The sequence below is a fragment of the Solea solea genome, chromosome 7, assembly GCF_958295425.1.
Source record: "Solea solea chromosome 7, fSolSol10.1, whole genome shotgun sequence".
Classification (NCBI taxonomy): domain Eukaryota; kingdom Metazoa; phylum Chordata; class Actinopteri; order Pleuronectiformes; family Soleidae; genus Solea; species Solea solea.
The window spans coordinates 11,405,387-11,427,149 of NC_081140.1; the positions used below are offsets into that span (position 1 = coordinate 11,405,387).

Below are 21,763 nucleotides of genomic sequence, written 5' to 3' on the forward strand. Positions count from 1 at the left end.
AGGCATGTGTAGCAGGGCCTTTAGGGTTAGGCATTTAGTTGTGAAGTAAGGGGCAAGGGAATACATTATGTCTATGAGGGTCCTCACTATAAATGAAGGGCAAACCTGTGTGTGCGTGAGCATCACTTTATTTCACTTTAATAACCTTGGTCATGTGACTAGTCATTAAGGCGGCACTCTAGTTATGAATACAGTGTCACACATGCACACAGCCTGTGTTTCTGCACTGGCACAGAATCAGCATGAATTCCTCTTCTGTGTTCATATACAATATGTTAAACAAGTTCATATAATTTGCAAGGCCATTTAATTGCATTTCCACAGCACGGATTCCTGCACACACTGTATTGCCTTTAGGTTCACTTATTGGTGATTTTAGCTCATAAATGAGGTTACAGTTATTGCATATGCTGTTACTCTGTGCATATGTGCATTTGCATGCACATATGCACAGTATGGCATACGTGTTGTGCACTTTAATTGGCCGGAAGTGCTTGGGCTTGTAATATTGCTTTATCTGTTTGAATGGCACATAAATCTCTGTTCATGTGCTCTATTTTTAAGATGGCTTCATTTGTATGTATGAGTTTGGTGACAGGTAAATTAGACCGAGTCTGCATGCACATTGCGGCACTGGGTGCCTGATTGCAGTGTAATTACCATAAATCAAATTTACATTTGTCATGTAATTTAGCCCTCATCGTGGTATTGCCTGGTTAATTTTAGCGTCCACCTCAAGTAAGATTTATTGTCATACAGATAAATAACTGGAACGTACTGCGTGTACACACACATGCACACAGTGTCTCCCATGCATGTCTCGAGGGACCTGTCACAATCTCACTACTGTGAGACACAGATGCAGTATGTCATTCCTCGGCTTCTGCTGTCACAGCCATGCACCACTTGTTACTTGTTGCATTAGGTTAATGTAGAAGGTTGGGATCAAGTGGCAACTGGCAGTGACGTCACCCATAAGAATCTGAACTCCTGCCGTGAAGAGATTCACATTTTATAGCTGTGTATATGGTTCAGATGCACTGCAAGAAATAGTTGATGCAGGACAGATGTTATAACACAGCTAGGCTGTTTGGTTGTTTACTATGCGGTTTAAGAAGGGTTAAACCTTGAATCTAAAGACTCCAGCCTTCTCTAATGCTTTATATTCTGTACATTTAGCATGCAGATTGACTTGGATCTATCTAAATCCTCCTGTGCTTCCCATGAAACACCTGAAGTGCCAGACTCTCTGATGCACATGGAGCTAAAAAGTCACATAAGGCGTGGATATGAATAAACATTATCTTTACATAACAGCATCCCCTGACAAACAAATATGACAACAAAATAAATAAATACAATACCGATCATTTCTTTGTCAGTGTTAGCCTTGTTTGAGTTATTCTGGGGATCTGAAGAGCACAGACGGCAGGTTCTGTGGGAAGCGTAGCCTGCTGCCAGTGATAGAAAACAAACTCTTCATGTTGTTTTTGTAGTAAGAAAAAGTAAATGATTAATCTAGCACAGCTAAAAGGAGGTGTTTTTCCCTTCTCAAAGTTATATTAACAAGTGAGTCACACACACACACAATCTCTTTAACCTAAACAGTCTCACGATACAAATAAGATGAACGCTGGACATTAAGATTTTAAATTGAAAGAATAATTGAAAGCTTACATTTTGTCGGATAGCCTTAAGTTCCTTTATGGCAGTTGAGTAACGTGTTCAAAGTATCGAAAAATACTTTTAAAGTAGCTTCTGAACTGTGTTCGCAGTATATTGAGCCAAACGCTAATTTGTGAAATGTCCTTTGTGATGACTCTAATGTTTTTAATTGCCTTCAGAACGTGTGGCCACAATTAACTGCACGAGTCACAATGCAGGCAACACAAGACAATTTAATCAGAAGTATTGATGAGAAAAGTTTGGTTACAGATGCAAACTGACAGCCACTCAGCTGTGAAATTATGCATCAAGACAGAGCACGTTTGAAGACATCTGTTGGGGACCGGCCAGTAGCACAAAGTAGCTAAATTCCCAAGCCGCAGTCTGCCACAGTATGAATATGAATTCAGCACAGAGGTGTTGGCAAGTATCAGCAAATCACTCCATATTAGATTAGTCAGGATACCAGGAGATATTGCTGACATTCACAACATAAATGTATTTGCTCATGGCCACAACTTTTTTTAATTGCTATAGGATCACACCTGCTGCAATCAAACTTCCCATACATTCTGTTTGATCCTCTGAGTGATTAATACTCAATGATACGTGATACTCATAGAAACCCGCTGCGATCACTTCCATTCTTTTGCACAGCCGTGCCAGAGCCTTATCCCTCACCTTAACCATAACCAGTTAATGCCTAACCACAACGATACCACTCAGCCATACTGTCACAGAGGTTAGAATAATTTCCCCGAAATAGCTTCAGTGTGTGGTGCAATGCAGCATTCTAGGACGTAACGCCTTGTACTTGCCTGTGTTTCTTGCAAAAAAAAGAGAAGAGGGGCTAAGTGTGAAGAGGAACATGTGAGTGTCATTTTCTGCCCTGCTGGGGAATGATCTTGAGAGGCCTTGAGAGCACCAGCAGTGCTGCTCTGCCACTGCACCAGTATTTCATGCAGACTTTTTAGATTTTGATCATGTAAAAAATTATTATTAGTAGTAGTATTATTAAATATTTGACTGTAAATACACCATATGGCCTCAGTAATAATGTGGGGTTTGTAAGGACTCAGCAGCAGCTGTATGAGGTACACCTGTTCTTCAACTGCTATTTAACGCAAATATCTCATGGCAGCAACGAAGTGCATTCGTTTCAGTGTGGCATAGTTGTTGGTGCCAGATGGTCTGTGACTGACTATTTCTCACAATCTTGATCTACTGGGATTTTCTCTCGAATGGTCTGAAAAAGGAGAAATTACCCAGTGAGCGCCACTTCTCTGGGCCAAAATGTGTTGTTGATGCCGGAGGTCAGACTTGCCACCTTAACAGTTAATAACCACTAATCGCAAACCATGTTGTGCAGGCGTGCAGCGTTTCTGAAGCCCTAAAACATGTCGAACCTTGGCAGCAGAAGGGCTACAGCAGCAGGAGACCACTCCTGCCACTTAATAAGACGTCCTGTGTACCCAATAAAGTGGCTGGTGTGTACAAGTACCTTTAATTCTGTAGTTCCTATACCTGTCTTGCCATCTGCTCCATTTTTTTATATAGTTTCTCATAACAGAGGATTCAACAGGAGGATGTATCCTAAATGAGTTTTTAAATGCTTGATGATCACTGCCGCACTTGTAAAGCTGGAAATGGCCACAGATTATATTATTTTATGACCGAGGGAGCGAGCACGAGGGAGTGGAGTCACAGGTTACAAGTTATCCAACCTGTTCTAGCATGTTATGTAAAGGGATTAGAGTCCTGATGAATGATCATCATTAATCAGTCTTATGTGTTGTATTATAGTCCCATTGAGACGAGGGCTGTGTGTGCGTGTGTGGGTAAGCGTGTCCGCTCGTTCTCTATATTTAACGTCATAAATTAAAGCCTTAAGCATTAAAGATTTTTAGATGAAACCAATCTTTCAGGACCCTGTAAAAGTATGTCCAGGGGACTTGTTTTTGTTTTTACTGTGCACATTTCCATATCTGCATATGTGTGTACATCTGGGTTGAATCTGTGCAGGAGGACCGTTTAACTCAGAGCAGGAAGACGCATGCAATCAGAATGCCAAGCAGCGGTTTTTAGCAGTCTTAATATCGATAAGATGCACGGCCTATAAATTCTCTTTGACACCATGTGCTGCGTCTCTGGGCTACAGCTGCTGCTGATCAGCAGGTACACACGCATACTGTATATAGGTTGTAAATGCTGATGCCCTCACTGGTTTCTTTTCCACTTTATACACCCAAGTCTGTCCAACTTTGGAAGGGGGGCGGGGCAAGGAGCGGGAAGGAGAAGATGAAGGCAAATGAGGAGGAGACGGGTACAGACTGAGAAAGAGGACTGGGGAAATGGAAAAAAGGGGAAAAACAAGTGAAGGAATAGCCAATGGTGGGGGGAAGACAAGAGGGCAAAGATGAGAGGAACAGAACGATGTAAAGCAAAAAAAGGGCAGACTCAGTGGATGTGGGGAGGAAGAGTGTAGTCCGACAGGGACAGCAAAAGAGAAATTATAGATGCAAGAAATGGAGTGATGTGAGAAGAGGATATAAAGAGAGTGCATGAAGATATGATATCATGCTTTATTTCAGATGTTAATGTAGTGCATGTGAGGGAAAGACCTTCATGCTACCGTGTGAATGTCAGCTGTTCCGAGGGTTTTTGGCCAAGATTTCGTCTCCATTTCTTCCTTAACTCCACTTTGTTACAGTTGTTGCTCCCACCGAATTAACCGCAAACAATTTGAGATGATCAAAAACACATTCACAAATCACTAAAACATTAAAGGTTAGTCGCCTGGAGACCTTATAGCGTTTGATATTAATGTATATCCCAACATCAGTGAAATATCTGCTTTATTCCTGGCAAAAGTATAACGAGTGTCGAGAAGCTCTCTGGTATCTATATTCTCAGCACACAACCGAGTCCAAACCCAGACACTGAGCAGTAAAGGTCCCGTGCCATCTATAGGTGGTTCAGAATGGAGAATGTGGCATTAATATTCATATTATATTACTATTCTTGCACCATAGTCAGCAATTGCACAGTTCTCCTTAAGGCCACAGTGAGCCCTTCAAAGGGAACGGATTTGTGAGCTCTTCAACATGTTATGTATGTTAAAAAGCCTGCTATGTATACATGTGCATGCACTTCTATAGTTCATGATGCCTTCCTTGAACGCAAACGCACCTTTGACTGAACCACTTTATAGTGCAAATCTAGACAATGGCACCTCTAAACCTCGAGAAATGACAAATGCACACACACATATGCAGGTTTACGAAAATGCTGCAGGCTGGAGACTTAACTCCATTCATTTAGTAGACTTTACTCACACTAATCTCCCTCCACCTTTTATTCAAGTGCTACCTGGAAGCATATGTGTGTCATGGAAGTTATTATAAACAGTGTGTGTGTGTGTGTGTGTGTGTGTGTGTGTGTATGTGTGTGTGTGTGTGTGTGTACAGGAAAAAATAACGTGTTGTGTGACAGAACATAAGACAAATCATTCAGATTTTTAGCCTGGATTTCAATTTTTCATGTGACTGAAATGTTGAAGCACTCCACCTGCCTGCAGCATGCGTCCACACCAACTTCTCTTCACCTTCTTCCATTCTTACTTTCTTTCCTATCTTCATTTTTTTTCCATATCCTGTCTGTCACAGCTGCCTTCCTCAGCTCAAACCACCTCTCTTCTTTCTTTCTCTCACCTTCTGTCCATCCTTTCAATTGACTCTCTGGCCGCTGCTTGTTTCATTCTCCTGCACCTATCGACTCGACCACCCCCAGTCCCCTCTGTCCATGCATCTGCAGCACTCTCTCTCTCTCTCTCTCTCTGTCTCTCTCCATTGCTCCCTCTCTCACTGTCTGTTCTTCCATGAAATTAAAGCGCTCTAAGCTGCTGTTTAATCAGAGCCTGTTTGGGAAAGTGCTGCAATGACAGAAACTGCCCATCCTATGGGTCTGTGTACATATGTATGTGATGTATATGCGTGTGTGTGCGCATGCATGCGTGTGTGTGTGTGTGTGAGTGAGAGACTAAATTTAAAGCATTAAGATACACATCCCCAAATGTTTTCCCCCCGTCTGGTGAAAGACGTATTCATATGGCTATTAATCCATAAACAATCAGCAGGCTATTAGCAGGTGGTGTCGCCTCCTACAGCAACGATTAACTAAAGATGAGGAATGTTTACTGTTGGGGATAGAATAAATGGACACTGATCAGCAAACTAATTAAATACTGTTCTCCGCAGCAAACGTGGAGGTAATGTCAGAGAGGGAAACTTGAGCGCTGACTGGATTGGATGTGATATGTTTTTTAAACCTCTTCATAATGAGTAAAAGTTTGTTGGATAATAAGATTGATGCAATACGATTACAATATTAAAATTGTGAAAAATCCAATTTGCAGGTTAACTATAAAGTTATGTGGAGCAGCAGTGGCAACGCCCTGCCCTGGCACGTCTGATGTGACCAGACTCTTGAGCTCTTTAAATCTTCTTCTTCTTTCTCCTTGGCATTTAATTCATGTTGAGCCAGACTCCCGTTTGTCGGCTTTTTATGTGCTTTTATTATGCACTGTAGCGTTTTTAAATTTTTTAATGTTGTTTTTATGTTTTTTATGTTTCTATTTTACTGATTTTTATTGACGCCGTTCTGTACGGCACTTTGGTCAACCTCGGTTGTTTTTAAATGTGCTCTATAAATAAAATCTGAGTTGAGTTGAGTTGGAGCAGACAATTTCTTGGTGGAAAATGCAGTGGAGGAAAAGCGAAGCTTGATGTTTTCCCTCATTTTTGTTGTCTTAATGCGAAGTTAATCAACTCTCTCTCTCTCTCTCTCTATGCTTGATCCACTATTGGATATTCTTTTCTTTCAGCTGTTGCCAAGAGAGAAAGAAAAAAAAATCCATGATTCAAACAGCAAATAATAATAAAAAAAAACAATCCCAGAAACTGTTTAACACCCACTTTTATTACCAATGTTTGCAATGGAGCACTGAAACCTTGCAAGCAAAGAAACACATTTCCAAACTATGTCAAACAACGATTGTAGCAGGAGTTGTAATCCAGTAAATCTAGACGCATCCTAGCAGTAGCAAATTTAATTTGCAGCGAGGGTTCCGTATAGAAACTCCTCGTCTAAGCTCTGGTTTGGCCAATCACATCATGTATGGAGTCAGTGGGTGGGACGATTTAGAGTTAAGCTTTTCTTTGAAACGTGAACAAATAACAGCACTGAAGTCATTCCTTCTAATGTAAGATGTATTCTGAGTTTTGCTGACCAGCTACAGGCTCACGGTGTCGTTTATCTGAACGACCTATCGGAGGCTTCCTTGTTCTTTTCATCCTCCATGCATCTCCAGTGCACCAGCAAGTCACGTTAACTTCTCGATAAAAGGGTGAGACGCCGCTGACAAACTCTGTTTGACTTTTCCGGTGTTACCTCTACCGCCACTCCAACATGCGGTAATCTCTCGGGCTTTGGGGTTTCTTCTGTTCTTTCGAAAGATGTTTGCTGAATGTACGAGCACGCCCGTAATCCCCATAATCTATGCGCAAAAACGGCAACAGTCTCCATTACCACAACATTTCAAACTATTCTATTCACACACAAAAACACGAGCTGTCAGATACAAACACAGGCATTGGCCACAGGCTGCTGACAATGAGCTCACACGCGACACACACTTGCTCACTCATAAATGATGATTGATTAGTGCGATACTATGAAATTCCAGACATCTACTGTATATGCTGCACTTTTGTAAATGTGCAATTTATAAATCTGTTTGTGACAATGGAGCAGGAAACAAATGACACGTCAATTTGTGATTTATCGTGCAAATCCCATTCCCGGGAGTCTGAGCACTTCCTGAACATGATGACCACACCTCTTCCCAACATGGTGCAGAAAATCACAATAATAGCTGTTGCAGCCGTCATTCCTCAGGCCAAAGCTCTCAATCAATCCAGGGCGTGTTCCACATATGGTCTCCAGATGGCAGTAGAGACACAGCTCACTGACGATGCTGTGAGTGTGGGTGTACTTGTATGCACATGTGTGCATGAACCTGTGAAAATATGTGTGTGTGTGTGTGTGTGTGAGAACAGGCATGTGTGAGTGTGTGTGTGTGTGTGCGAGAGAGTGATCGAGCGTAAAAAAACAAAAAAAATATTCCAGAAGTGAAAGGTATTGAAGTTTTGTTTTACCTGTGCTCCCACGCACAGTGTTATACAGACATTGGAAAGAGAATTGTCGACTCTAAATCTTGTTCATGCCACCATTTGCCTCTATAATCCCTGGCAGAACAATAGGCTGATGTGATCAAACAGTATCATCTTGTTCCCCGGTTATTAAACGTCATGTATGACCCAGATTCCTGTGCAGCAGTTACCGTCACAATCACTACCGTCCCTACACTAAGAATAGGGTGAAATAATTAGAAAAAAAAGAATGACAATTATTGGATTTCATCACAGGGTTAACAAGGCAGCCAATGTTGCTGCCAAACCTTCCCCTTTAGCCCAAAATTAGCAATTCATCATTGTACAATGGTGGTTTGTGGTTTACTGTGTCTTCATGCCTCACTGTACTCTTTCTTTCTTTCTTTCTTTCTTTCTTTCTTTCTTTCTTTCTTTCTTTCTTTCTTTCTTTCTTTCAAAAACAGTGAATTTTTCTTTCTTGTGGACTGGGTTTTTTATTATATCATTGGTTTTAAACGCAGCAAAAAATCTAATGTGGGGTATTTTAAACTTCCTTCTGGGTCAGGCAAAGATAGCTGTATGCGTAAGTTCTGTATAAAAACAAGATTGCAACGTCATCCGATTGCACCGCAGACAATATAATATATAACATTGACTTTGTTTTCTACAGGGCAATGAATGATGTGGAAACGTTCACAGATGTGTTCTGTGATTAACAGGGAGCGTGTACGTGGTTGGTTTAGTGTATATCTTTTGCTTTTATTTATTTTATCATTTTCCTACGTCATTTTTTTGTCATCAAGTGAATTTATTTTTGTAAAATTTGAGTTATTATAGTTATTGAACAGGGCTTTCGTTGTCCACCTCTCTGCCCATTCATCTCATATAAACTATTATCTCTGCATCACTGTTTCCTCCCATCAACCAGTCCCATATCTGAGCTGTGACTCATCTCGATTGTACTGTATTTACTTTGAGTGTGTGAGATAGAGAGAGAATGTCAGGGGGTGTAACACAGAGTCATCTACTATAGCTAATGCACATGATGAAGAACCACTCACCCCCCCCCCCCCCCCCCCCCACACACATACCTTCATCTCATCCTTACACTCTCTCTCTCTCTCCCTCCGTGATACAACCTCTCAATTCTCACTTGTCTTGGCCTCTCTTCCTCCCTCCCTCCAGAGTGACATGCCTGGCCATCAGTTCGATATCCACTCATTCTATAGCTCTTTCTATTTCCCATCTTCCTCTCGATCCATAGTCACCTCCTCACTCCTTTGGTCAGTCGAGCTATCAAATAATCTTACTCTTTGTTTTTTTCTTTCATCCCTGCTGCCGGCTACTTTGACAAGATCTCTCAGTGACAGTTTCTTTTCTTCTGTCCATAATATGCCAGTGGATTTAAAGCATACAGTTGCTCCCACCTGCACATGCCAGACACATGCTGCATAATAATATCACACCAGGTAAACACAAGCCTTGCCAGCAGGAAGTCAGAAGAGAGCCATTAAGAGTGAAAATCCAATGAACTGTCTTCATGATGTCATGGACCTGGGCAAGTATTCTTGTCCATGTTCTTGTCAAACGGTGGCCAGCAGAAGCAGAAGCACTGATCCTTATTCTCTGCCCTGTCGGCCTCCTCATCATCTAGCTGACATCTTTTAGACGGGCATGTCCACTGAGTTCCTCTTTTCACAGTCACGGGTTGAAAGGGGTTATTCTTTTTTTCAGTGATGAGAATAAGAAGAAATCTCTCTCTTTTTTTTTAGATGGTTCCACCTTTAGAGTAAATTGGGGTTGAAGCCCTTGAAACCCCATATATTGGATTCTAATGATGAGTATATCAGTCTGTAAACAGCGTCTTATTGCAAAAGTTCCTATTTTTAATTGGCAAAATCGTGTTAAATGTTGGTCACCAGTTTCAAAATGACATGTCACACTGTAAATAAAAGGGGCAACAGAGGACGCCAGGATAATTTTCTCCTCTTAGCCATAGACGCATGTGAAGCTGGACAAGTCTCAGTGGTTTGCATTCAGACATTATATGTGCATTATATGTATTTCTTTCTACATTTCTGATTTTCTTGGTTTTTCCTTGTATTGCACCAGGTAAAAATCAGCCATGTGATTCAACCTATTCCTTTTATTTGTGCACATTTGTGTTAAATAATCTCGCTAAATGATGTTTACTTTTTATACTGACTGTAACCAAAATAAAGATATTCATTCATTATTCATTCATTGGTGATCTTTGCTGCAAGACAGTCTGGGATGGTGGACCAGCTGTCTCCTTATTAATGTCCCTTCCTTGATCGCTCTGCTTTCCCCCAAACAGTTGGAAGACCTGCATATCAGGTGAAGTAGGAGATTAAAATTGCCCATATAAATGCATTTGCTTGGTGTTAATCCTATAATGGGCAGGTGAACTGCTTTCCTGCCATTTGTGCATGCAGGGTAAGTCTCCAGCCCCCCTGTGAATCTGAATAGGAATAAGCAGGTGTAAGCGATTGCAGGATGAATGTTCTCGACCAACCTTTTCAAGGTTATTAACCAATTTTTTTCCCATTATTTTGTCAATAAGCTATAATCTGCAACAACCCCTGCACGTAGAGTCACAAAAATGATTGTGGCTTGTGATTGTTGCCGCCACTCTGTCATTGCTCACCACTGCCAAACAGTCAATATGTATATCCACCATGAGGCCACTGAGGAATGTTTAACCCAGCAGATGACATTCAGTGCAGCACCATAATCATTGCCTCCTAATGAATTAAATAGCCTTGACATTTCACAGTGCAATGCTTGTCCTTTCCCTGCCACCGCTCTGCTGTTGTACCCCTCCTTTCATGCATTGTGTCACCCTCTTGTTCTTCCTCTTGCATTGCTTTTCTACGTGCCTCCTGCTATGTTCCGCTCCCCAACTCTCCAGCCTTCATTTCTGCATCGCTCTCCCCCTTTATTCCTCTCTTCTCTGTCTTCTTCACTCGTCCACTCATCGGTATGCTGCTGCACACCCTGCTGTCTTTCCAGTCAGCGCTGAGGGAGGGAGGGAGGTAGAAAGAGCAAGAGACAGTGTTTAGCACCGGAGACAGAATCCAGCTGGAGGGTCATGACCCTAAATGACCATTCAGACTCGCACACGTGCAGGCATGCTCAATAAGTCATACGCCCTCACTTCCCTGATGGCCGGAGCAATAGGTCATAATGCCGACGGAAAGCTGGATTTTGGAATGAGGTGGAGGTGTGTTCAGTACTCGCTGAGCCATTATTATACTGTGGTTTGGTAGGGAGGATGGAAGGCAAGGATAGAGCCACTGGAACAGGTAGTGACTTTAGGGGCATGGTCTGCAGAAGACGAGTGCGTTTGTAATGGTGACAGAAAGTTTCCTTTACTTTGTCCCGGGAATACAAATGAGGACTGGGTAAATGGCTGCCTTTCGCCAACAGTTATCGCAGACACACAAAGATTAACAACCAGTATTGAAAATATTACAGATTAGAGACTACAGCACACTTGTAAGGGATGTATTATATACAGCATTTACATGAATACACTGTTTTGTCCACATATTTACAAAAGAAAGTCCATTGTTAGCGGGAATCAATTGACTGTAAACATTATTTCTCAGTTATCCAAGTATTTCAGGTCTGTTTTAGGTTGTTTTTTTATCACTGACATTTAAGTCCATAAGTCTACACCTGTGGAATTCTTTAAAACAGCATAAACAATGATTATTATGTGATTTAAATTGTAAAATACTACACAGAATCTACCATTATTTTTCCAGTATTTATACTGGAATAATATGTGTATTCTTACACATGCTGCTGCAGGATTTTTATTTTTTGCATGTTATTTTATGCTTTATGATGCTTTATACGATAAGATAAAATAAGTATTTTATTTGTGCCACAACAGAAAAGTGTGCAGTGTCACAGCATCAAAGACAATAAAGGTAAATAATAAACATGCATTTTCACATCGATGATTGCCCAATATAGAAAAATATTGACTATATACATGATTAAAAAATAGAATAGGTAATTGTTACCTCCCCTGTCTAAAAATATCAGGGAAGCAACACAACAACCAAAAGATAAGCAGGTCAATGTGGAGAGGAATTAAATTAAAGATTTATTTTTAACAAGTTATCAAAAACTGTTCAACGAAGGTTCGTGAAACAGAAAATGATGGGAGAAATGGGAGGTGGTGCCAAATAATTGAAATTAAAAGAACAAAACAAGGCCTTACTATTCCTAACATACAACACCCAAAATCAAAAACAAAGGCCTAACTTAATCATCTACAAAGAGTCTTTACAAAAAAATACATGTGTAGCACCAACCAATAAACCTAGTGTGTTTAACAGAAATTATAACCTACGTGATGCAACATGTAGGGTACTCAACTTACCAGCCCTCTGGCTTTGTTAGGCACGTAACAGTAATAGAGTATGGACATTATGTAACCAAATTATATGAGCTTGATATTTTACCGAATAAATTATTTCATTTATTTATTATTTCATTATTGAACTATTTAAATTGGAAATCAATATTATCAATTTATGAGACAGATTATTTCTTTTCTTGATTTGTTTTCTCACAGCCACTCTTATTTTTGCATTTAGGGCTAATAAGTGGATTAGTGAGTGAAGCCATATGGAGAAGACAAACTTCAAAGTTAAATCATCAAGTACGGACTTTACGGGAATAGGATTTGGGATGAATGATGAGAGAGGGAGTGAGGGCTCCAGCTGACGAAGGTAGAGGGCAAAGCAGGGGGAAATGGTGGATGTGGGCAAATAATGGAGCTGGCAGGTATAGGGACTGAGGGGGCCTGGAGGCTGCAGATGAGGAGGGGGGGAGCTGTTAGACAAGCAGGAAGTGAGAGTGACCTGGAGCACAGAGAAACACGAGTTAGTTCAAGGAAAGAGATAAACTTAATCACTATTGTTGGCAACACAATGTGAATAAGGAACTGAGTTTGAGTTGCTCGCTGCTGGATTCATGTGATTGATGGCAAGTGTCTTGGCAACAATCAGTCAGGAGAGGAGCGACAGAGGAGCACTGCACCTAGTCCACACAGACACATACACACACTGGTTACCATGACTTCAGAGGACATTGCATTGACTTACATTCTTTTTCTGGAGACTAACTCTAATATGAACCCTAATTACTACTTAAAATGTAGTTATAGGGAATCGATTTGTGTCCCCATAAGGAAGACAAGTCCCCAAAATGTGACTGTGTAAACAGAATTAGGTCCCCACAACATAAGGAATACCAGGCACACACACACTTATAGAGAGAGCACAGCTATTTTTCTTAGGACATTGCATTAAAAAGCCCTAACAAAGTGACACCCCTAACCTTAACTATAACCAGTTAACCCCAACTTCAACCCAACCGCACCTCAAATCTTAGCCCTAAACTCAACCAGTTCCCTAGAAATCAGGTTCTGCCATAATGAGGTCCAGGTTTTGGTCTCCATGAGGACAAATGGTGCCGACAAGGTCAGCGTTTGTGCTAGAGAAGGTTACAAATACAAGTATACCCACACGCAGAGTACTACAGAGCGAAAACAGACCAGAGAAAAAGAGAAAAACAATCACTATAAGCTGCGCTACAAACATAAGCGCTATTGTGGGGAAACACATACACTCTATACCCCCCCTCATCAAACTCATAGCAAATGTATCTTATGGGGCTAAAGGGAAATGATTTTTTCGTCTGATCTCTGAAGTTTGCCAACATGAAAGATCTAAACAACATCATCTTGGATAACGAAAGACAACTCTAGAGCGTGTTGGGGGGGAAAGCAACAAGGGATGAAAGCTCTAATCAGAGCAAAAAAAAAAAATGATCTTGATGCTGTGAGGGTTTTAATTAGAGGGAAAGTCCCGCTGCCCATGATTACTGAGGCAACAGGGGACTTTATGTCTTTGAAGCCAAAATGTATTCCCGGAACAAATAAAGGCATAATATAATAACTTTTCTTTAAAAGTTCAAGATTAGTCAACAAATTCGGGCAGGGAAATGTCGCTGTGAGTGGAGTACAGGTTGCAGGCTCCGTTAGCAACTCAGGCCATTATTGTTAACAGCTGCAGGGATGGTACAAGAGACGTGTTGTCATGGTAACGAGGAACACAAACGCTCGGGGCGCAGGAAGTGAGGCGTGTTGTTGAAACATTCGTTTAGGAAACGGAACAGTAAATGATGCCGAAATGAAAGGTTGACTGCACTGTCACGAGCAGGTGAAGAGTCACGGAGATTGAGGTGAGCTAGACACACTTAGCAGCGGTTAAAGTTAATGTGTTGTAACGTTACATTAATCCAGCAAGGTACGTTAGCTTTTACTTCCTGTCTGCGTCACCGTGACTGTGCAGTTGCCGGAACCTCTGGGCAGAGAGATACCAGGTAAAATAACAGGCAAATAACAGGCAAATAGCACGTCGTTTTGCTAACGTTAGCTCAGTTTTTCCAAATATTTTTCACATTTTCCAGTCGTATCTGTCTCTCATCTTCTTCTTCTCCCTTCTCCTCCATCTTACCTCGTCCCTAGTGTCCTGTTCTTCAGTTACACCAACTGAAATTATGGCAATGAAGCCTTTTAAACAATTAAATGCTACGTTTGGAACCATTCCATATATCTGTGACGTCGTTTTGACTAGTTGTGACTGGTATGAATTGTAGTTGTAGATGATGTCATTCTTATTAGTCAAAACTACACTTTTAGATATCTGCAATTCAGTTTTTACGAGACAAACTGACGTAATTTTGCCATTCATGTGTATGGGGTTTGTCATTATAGATATCTACAATTTACATGTGGATATCTCTAATTCCAGTTTCAAATATCAACAACATCCATTATGACTAGTCACAATTCAAGTTTGATATCTATGACTTCATTCGGACTATCTGAAGCTTAATTCAAGATATCCAAAAAGGACAATCTAGATACCAATCAATATCAAGTGAAGATATTTTAAGATATCTCAAACTTGAATTATGACTAGTCTTAATGACTTTGTAGATATCTGAAACACATGAATGGCAAATGTTGCGTCAGTTTGACTCCTAAAAATATATTGCAGATATCTAAAACTAGATTGACAAGTTAGAATGACCTTAAGTAAGAATGTCCAATGTTACAGACAACAACAATAATAATAATAATAATAATAATAATAATAATAATAATAATAGGAATCAAAACATTAGACTGACCGCAATAATAATAAACTAGTTATTATTACTTTGGGCTCCAAGGCTCTATTTTCAGAGGCCTGGAAGCCCTATGGTTTAATTTTCCTATTATTAATTTTATTCCATAAAATCCTGTAACTAATCCCCATTTTGATAACACTACATGAATATCAAAGGGCAACATCACATAAAAGGAAAACCTGCTCTATTTTCTATTCTCTATCCCATTCTCAAATATTAAAGCTGCAATTGACAATGAAACTTTACCACTTACACCTTTGGTTTTCCAGTTGAAACAAATAATCCGTAAAAATGTTGTGTTAGACAGCTATTAATCTACACAATCTCACTTTTCATTAAGTTTCTGACAACTGAGATTATTCTGTTCCATTTGTGTCGGTGGGCTCAAGTTTCATATCAGGTTATTAAAAAGAAATGTTAGTTACTTTTTTACCCACCTGGAGTGAATCATACAGTAGCTAATCACTCTGACCTAATGTCTGTTATCAACTGAGTTGCAAGGAGGTATGGCTGCATTGCTGTCTAATAATATCTGTAATTGGCCTTCACTGCTTTAAAGAGTCATTTGTCAAGCACATACGTCTGCTTGATACAATTTAAACACACAGAATTGCTTTTTTAATTGCCTCTTACACATTTGAGCAAACCTGTCCCCATTATTTTGTTCATTTCATTGCAGCCGTATTCATTTATGGCAGTGTTTGATTTAGCATGGGCCCAGCATGATAGCCAGTTTTATGTCATTACTGTTGTTTTTATTGCAGAAGAGACTCTTTGTAAAAGGCACGGCGAAATACGCGAGAGGAATACCTGAGCCCCCAGAAAGAGGAGACATGAATTTAAATGACTTTGTGGTGCTTCCTAACAACAAGGCCACATCCGTCAAACTCAATGGCAGGTAAGATGAAATGGGATCAATGATGTGATCTAAGGTATTTGATAAAAGCCCATTAGAGTTACTTTGTTACCAAAGTTTCCCCCTTCTGTTTCAATTTAAATTCTACACAGAGAATGGTTATTACACAAAATGGAGTTCAATGAAAGAAAACTAAATTGGATTTAGATCCTTTTTAGGGCACTGTATTTGTTATCTTAATCATGCACAATGCAAATCTGACTTCAACTACTTCCTACTGTACTTTCTCATTTGCCAGCAGGTAATTGACTGAATTGATGTCCTACACTAGTGAGTAATTGAATAAAGTATAGATCAGTCATGACAACAGGGATCTAGTGGTGCAGCAGATGAATTGAACGTATTGATAAAAAAACTTGGCCGTCCCAACCGACGGAGGAGGTCATTTGTATTTGATTGATTGCACATATGTGACTGTGTGTGTATACATTACTATAGGGACCTGAAAGAGCTGCAGATGGAGACTGTGACTTTGACCAGGCAGAACAATGACATGGAGGAGAAACTGCGGCAGCTGAAAGAGAGCATGAGCAAAGAGAAGGAGGAGAGGGGGTGAGTATCACAGTTAGTGTACTGGAAAAGGTAGGGGGAGTAGGAGAGAGGGCAGACTTAAGTGGGAAGGTGAAAATGGAAGTTAGATAGTGGAAAGCAGCAAGCCGAGGAAAGAGTTGTGAGTAAAAAAGAAAGAAAGGAGATAGTGGATCCAAGTGTGCAGGCGGTGCTGCAGCAGCTGTAATAGAAAACACAGAAGGGGGAGATTCATAATTCTGACTTAAGTTCCAACTAATTGCACCAATATTCCCACTGCCTCTTTAATTGTCCCTTTAACATCATGCCTTTGTTTTGAGTTTATTGTGGTTTGGTTTGCAAGGGGTTGTTTACAAGTCTCATTATGGACATGGCGACAGGCATTAATCAAGAGCAACAACCTCAGCAATTAAGTAAATGATTCATTCCAAGTGAGTGATTGAATATGTACGTGTATTGTTTTAGCATGTGGTGACAATCAGGTGCTTAAAAATAACTATAATAATGTCAACATTTTCATACAGAATCATTTAAAACATTTCCCAGATCTTAATAAATAAAAAAAAATCACAATACAGCCAGTTGTGACAGATGCGCAGCAAAGTTCGGAAGAAATTAATTAGAAGTTGGTTTCATTTTCATTGACCAACATGTTTGTCAAATATTTTCAATATTAGTATTCATTTGTGTCATTTATTTTAGAACCAAAAAGTTTTAGTTTCAGTCAACCAAAATACTGCTTCTCCACCCACTTTAACTCATAACAGAAATAGCTATCATAAGGTAGGAGGTTCATGGATGCTGTAGTGGGAAGACAGAGACGGGTATCTGTTCATAGAAGGTGTCTGAACAGATACCCAAACATATAGGAGAGAGAGCTGGTGACTAATAAGGAGACATGAGAGAAGCATACGTGGTGAGAACAGACGTCAACAACTGTGAAGTTAACAGAAAGCACATGGAGGAGAGACTAAGTGATAGAATGTCTTCTCTACTGACAAAGGTCAAAGAAAGGTTGCCATGGAAGGAAAAAGGGAGAAGTCAGACATTTTAAAACACCACTTATAGATAAAATAGGCTCTTATCCATGTAGTGGATTATTGTAAAGGTCAGAAGAGCCCTATAGACACTTCTTACTCTCAACTCATATTTTCCCTTCCCTGAAATTGATGGTAAAAGACCATTAGTTAAAGACATTAATAAGGAACTACACACAGATTGTTTTGATGTTAAATAAACAATAAAATAGCTAATAAAAAGAACAAATGTTGCTTTTTTTCTTTTGTTATTTTCACCCAATCATAATTAGGGATGGGACAATACCACAAAGTATTTTTGTATTGTATTGTATTTTCCATTTTTATCTGTCCGATATTCAATCCAGTGATTTCAGTGATGACGATTCTCATTCCTAATCATAATCAACGCTACAAGGTGTGATGGCGCTCTGCACCCTTGAACCCCTGCATGTATGGCTGTATTTTCAGTCTGACTTATCTTCAACTTTTTGAGTAATTAAAGGGAGATTTACAGAGGTTTACAGATTTTCCACTCGATAACGCTTGTATTTCCTTCACCACTAAAATGTATACTGTAGTTTATTTTAAGAGGCTGAGGCAGTGAGGACAGGTGGGGATTACAGAAGCCAGTGATAAAGGTGAGAAGTAACTTTTTGTATCTTTGAAAGACAGTTACTGTATGTGGGCTGTTCCAGAGGCTTGTAAAAATTACTCTTCCAAACAGATGGACTGTATGTTCATCTGTACTCCCATGATACAGTTCAGTGAGCATTCACATCACAAGATCCTGTCCTTCAGTGAGCAACTGAGTTGTATTGAAAAAAAAAAACCAACACCTTTTAACTGTGTAGGGTTGGAATAGATACACTGCATTTAATGTTTTTCACTGATATGGATATCTTCATTTATAATAAACCAGTGTTAGTGGGCCTGTCCATAGTGATGCATAGTGAGTTGTAGAGTCCACTATTTTAACTCTGCCTCCAGCTCAATCCTCAGCTCCTTCAGGCAGAGCAGGACATTACCATTGTGCATTGAGGCCAGCCAGCGGGACCATGCATGGACATAGAGTCCGAGACTTTTGTGGACACCAGAGGGTGGGCAACTGTGAGAGTGGAATATGTCAAGTTTCTTACCAGCAAAACCAGAAGTCTATACTTTATTATTTCCACTGTTGCTAGACTTTGTGCAGTTGTAAATTACATTGATTCTGATTGAGAGAGAAGCTGTGATGTTAAGGCAAATGCATGGAGGGAACATCTACTGGGGGCAGCATAGTTGGGGAAATTATGGCAGATATGCTGAGCAGCAGCTGTAGGTTGCCAAAACCATGAATAGCTTCTTCTTTTTTGTGTCAATTTATGTCAGAACTTTGAAATAAATGTATAGACACTTTTCATCACAGTACGAGTAACAACATGATAGTAATATTACTTATACCGTTATATTTGTAATTCAGTTTGCACCTTTTTAATATTAATTGGAAACATGTGGCAATAAGGAAATAATATTACAATGAGAATTAATTTCACTTGAAAATGTTTGGGCATCAAAATTCACAAGTTCTCCCCATTACAGTAATAATAATATTAGTAATAACATGTATTACTTTCTTATTATAGATACAGATAGATTACTATAGTATTATTTCTATATTGTTACTGCACTGCACTGTAAAGTGTTAGCAAATTTATAAATTGCATCCCTTTAATATACTTGGTATCTCCGTGTTTACAACACTGCCTGTAACTGTCCTTCTTGTGACTTCAAAAGCTGTTTATGCCAATTCATTTTGAACGTGTAATAAAAGTCAGTTAAGCAGGTGAGCAGTGGTGTAACCCCATCACTCAGTAGTCTGTCAGTCACTGTTGCTGTGCAGAGCACAAGCACATTCACACACAGACACAAAAACACATGCTGCTACAGATTTGTATTTGGCCATTACTGCTTTGTTTGTTAGCGTCAGCGCGTATTAGAATATTGCAAATTTAAAAATCTTAACATGCGCATCTTCACGTTAATTTTAAATGGATTGGACAGCGCACGCGCACTCACGCACTCACGCACTCACGCACTCACGCACACACTTTTCTCTCCCCATTTCATTCCAGAGTATGTACCTGGTCCATTACTATGTCCATTATCCAACAAATTCAGATCGAGGGGCATCGCCGTCTGTATGAGCAGGAAATTAATTTGCAGAATGAAAACAAACACTGCTTATTAATGTGATTGTTTTATTCCCCATTCCAAGTTCACCTTGTTTCATCTCATTTCATAAATGACTCAGAGATGTGTTACCCAATGTGAAATTATGGGGAACAGCGTAATAGGGGCGTATATCACAATATATGAGCACATAACTCAGAGACAGCTTTCGTGAAAGTTTGAATGAGACACAGACACTACTTCAAACAGCAGTGCACACACACACACACACACACACACACACACACACACACACAAACAAACATTTACAAGCTGCATAGCTACAGTATTTTGGAGCTGTGGTATGATTAGAGTGATTCTTTCCACATTATGTACTTCTTTTGCTTCTAATTCCTTATTGCCAAACACGTCTGCTATAAGTTAGCAAATTAATGCTTGAGGAGATATATTTTGGGCGTTTATGTCCTCGGATATGAACACTACTTTGTTTCTCAGTAATTAAAAAGCCGTTCATCAGCTTGGCGATAGGGCCATCTCGTCGAGGCAGCGCAAACGATAAGCACATAAACACAGTGTTTCCTGTCACGCTGAAATACTGCAACATTTAGCACTCCACTGGCTCCGAGATACGGCGACGCGCGCGCTCGTGTGTTTGTGTGTGGCTGCCGGTGTGTCATTTTGATCCCTGTCCTTAATAAATAATGTGTTATCTGTGTGTTTTTAACATTTAGCAGGCGATACGGGAAACGACTACACTTTTTTGAGGTGTGTCTGTTTAATTAATAAATCCCTTCCCATCAGGACAGGAATACTGCCTGAGCCCCATGTCTGTGAAATGCAGCATAGTCTTTGACCAGCTTGAGACAGATTTTACATTTGTGTGCGCCACCTTGAAAGAGATGAAAATGTACAGTGGGAATTTGAGAGCAAGTGTGTGAAGGTGAAGGGGAAATACACGGCTGACATGGTTGCAAAGTGTAAAATATTGCACACTGATGATAACGGGAAAGAAAAATAGGATAAAGAAAGGCCACTGTTGATGAGCAATGATCTGGTGATTTGTTTTCATGGGCAGCGGTGTCACTAATCAGTCTGGACAGTGCTGAGCTGTTGTCAAATAGTGCACAATGTAATAGAACATTTTGACAGCTACTCCATTTCTCGTTCAACTGCTGGGCGCAAGTGAAAAAGCCAAAGCAGGGGCTCGGTCGTTCACAGCAAGTCTTTTGATACAGCTGACATGGTTCAGATGATAAGTTGTTCTTCTGGCTGTCTTTTACTGCCATATGTTAAAACCATTTTTCTGAAAGCCAGTTTGTTTATTTGCGGTTTGCTGAAAGACAAGGATAACTAGAAACGAAAGAAAGGTTTGTAGGTCATGTGATGAAGCTGAAAACTGTAAGGCTTTACACTGAAGCTTTTCTTACACTCATTTAGCCTCACTTCTCTCCTGTCTTTTATCCCAAGGCTGTGTGGTGATGCAATGGTCCTTTACATGTAAAATTGGGCTTAACTGTTTGAATCAATTGGTTAGTATGCCTGTAATAAAACAGCGGAGACAAGCATGGAGAATTTGCATGTAGTCAGGTGTATAAAATGAAGGTTAGTTACTTTTCCCCTCTCCGAACGTGCGAGTGCACCTTTAAAAAGCCTTCACAGTAGATCCTCCATTTGTAATTTATGCTCAGCCAATTGAGTACCCTGGGTGTCTGTGTTGTGCACCATGTGTTTCCCCCCCCCCCGCCTCTCCTTGTCTATTAAATCGCAGAGCTCCCGGATCAGATGAATTGCTCATCTTTGTATTAGAGTTGGGATACATTCTCACACTACCTTGATGTACGTGCCCAAAGAGAGTATGTGAACAATTTCAGTTTACTGAGAGGAGGAGCTATATAATCAGTTTGTGAACAGTGCATAGGCGATAATAAAGCCAGACCAGCAGCTTGAGGTAAACACAGTTCATCATTCTCTGTTTTGGCTTGGCGAGCGCAGATTTAGTGTAGCTTTGTCTTTAGGCC

The 21,763-nt window shown here is 40.1% G+C and overlaps 1 protein-coding gene across 1 annotated transcript in view; it reads left to right on the plus strand.

Annotated features, from left to right (window-relative positions):
- Window positions 1-13,923: 13,923 nt before the first annotated feature.
- Window positions 13,924-21,763, plus strand: part of zbbx (zinc finger, B-box domain containing) — a 54,954-nt gene continuing 47,114 nt past the window's right edge. Inside the window, exons 1-3 of the mRNA XM_058634464.1 lie at window positions 13,924-14,159; window positions 15,878-16,011; window positions 16,468-16,581. Of these exons, the coding sequence (XP_058490447.1) occupies window positions 15,947-16,011; window positions 16,468-16,581 (179 nt within the window). The 5' untranslated portion in view covers window positions 13,924-14,159; window positions 15,878-15,946. The remainder of the gene's footprint in view (window positions 14,160-15,877; window positions 16,012-16,467; window positions 16,582-21,763) is intronic.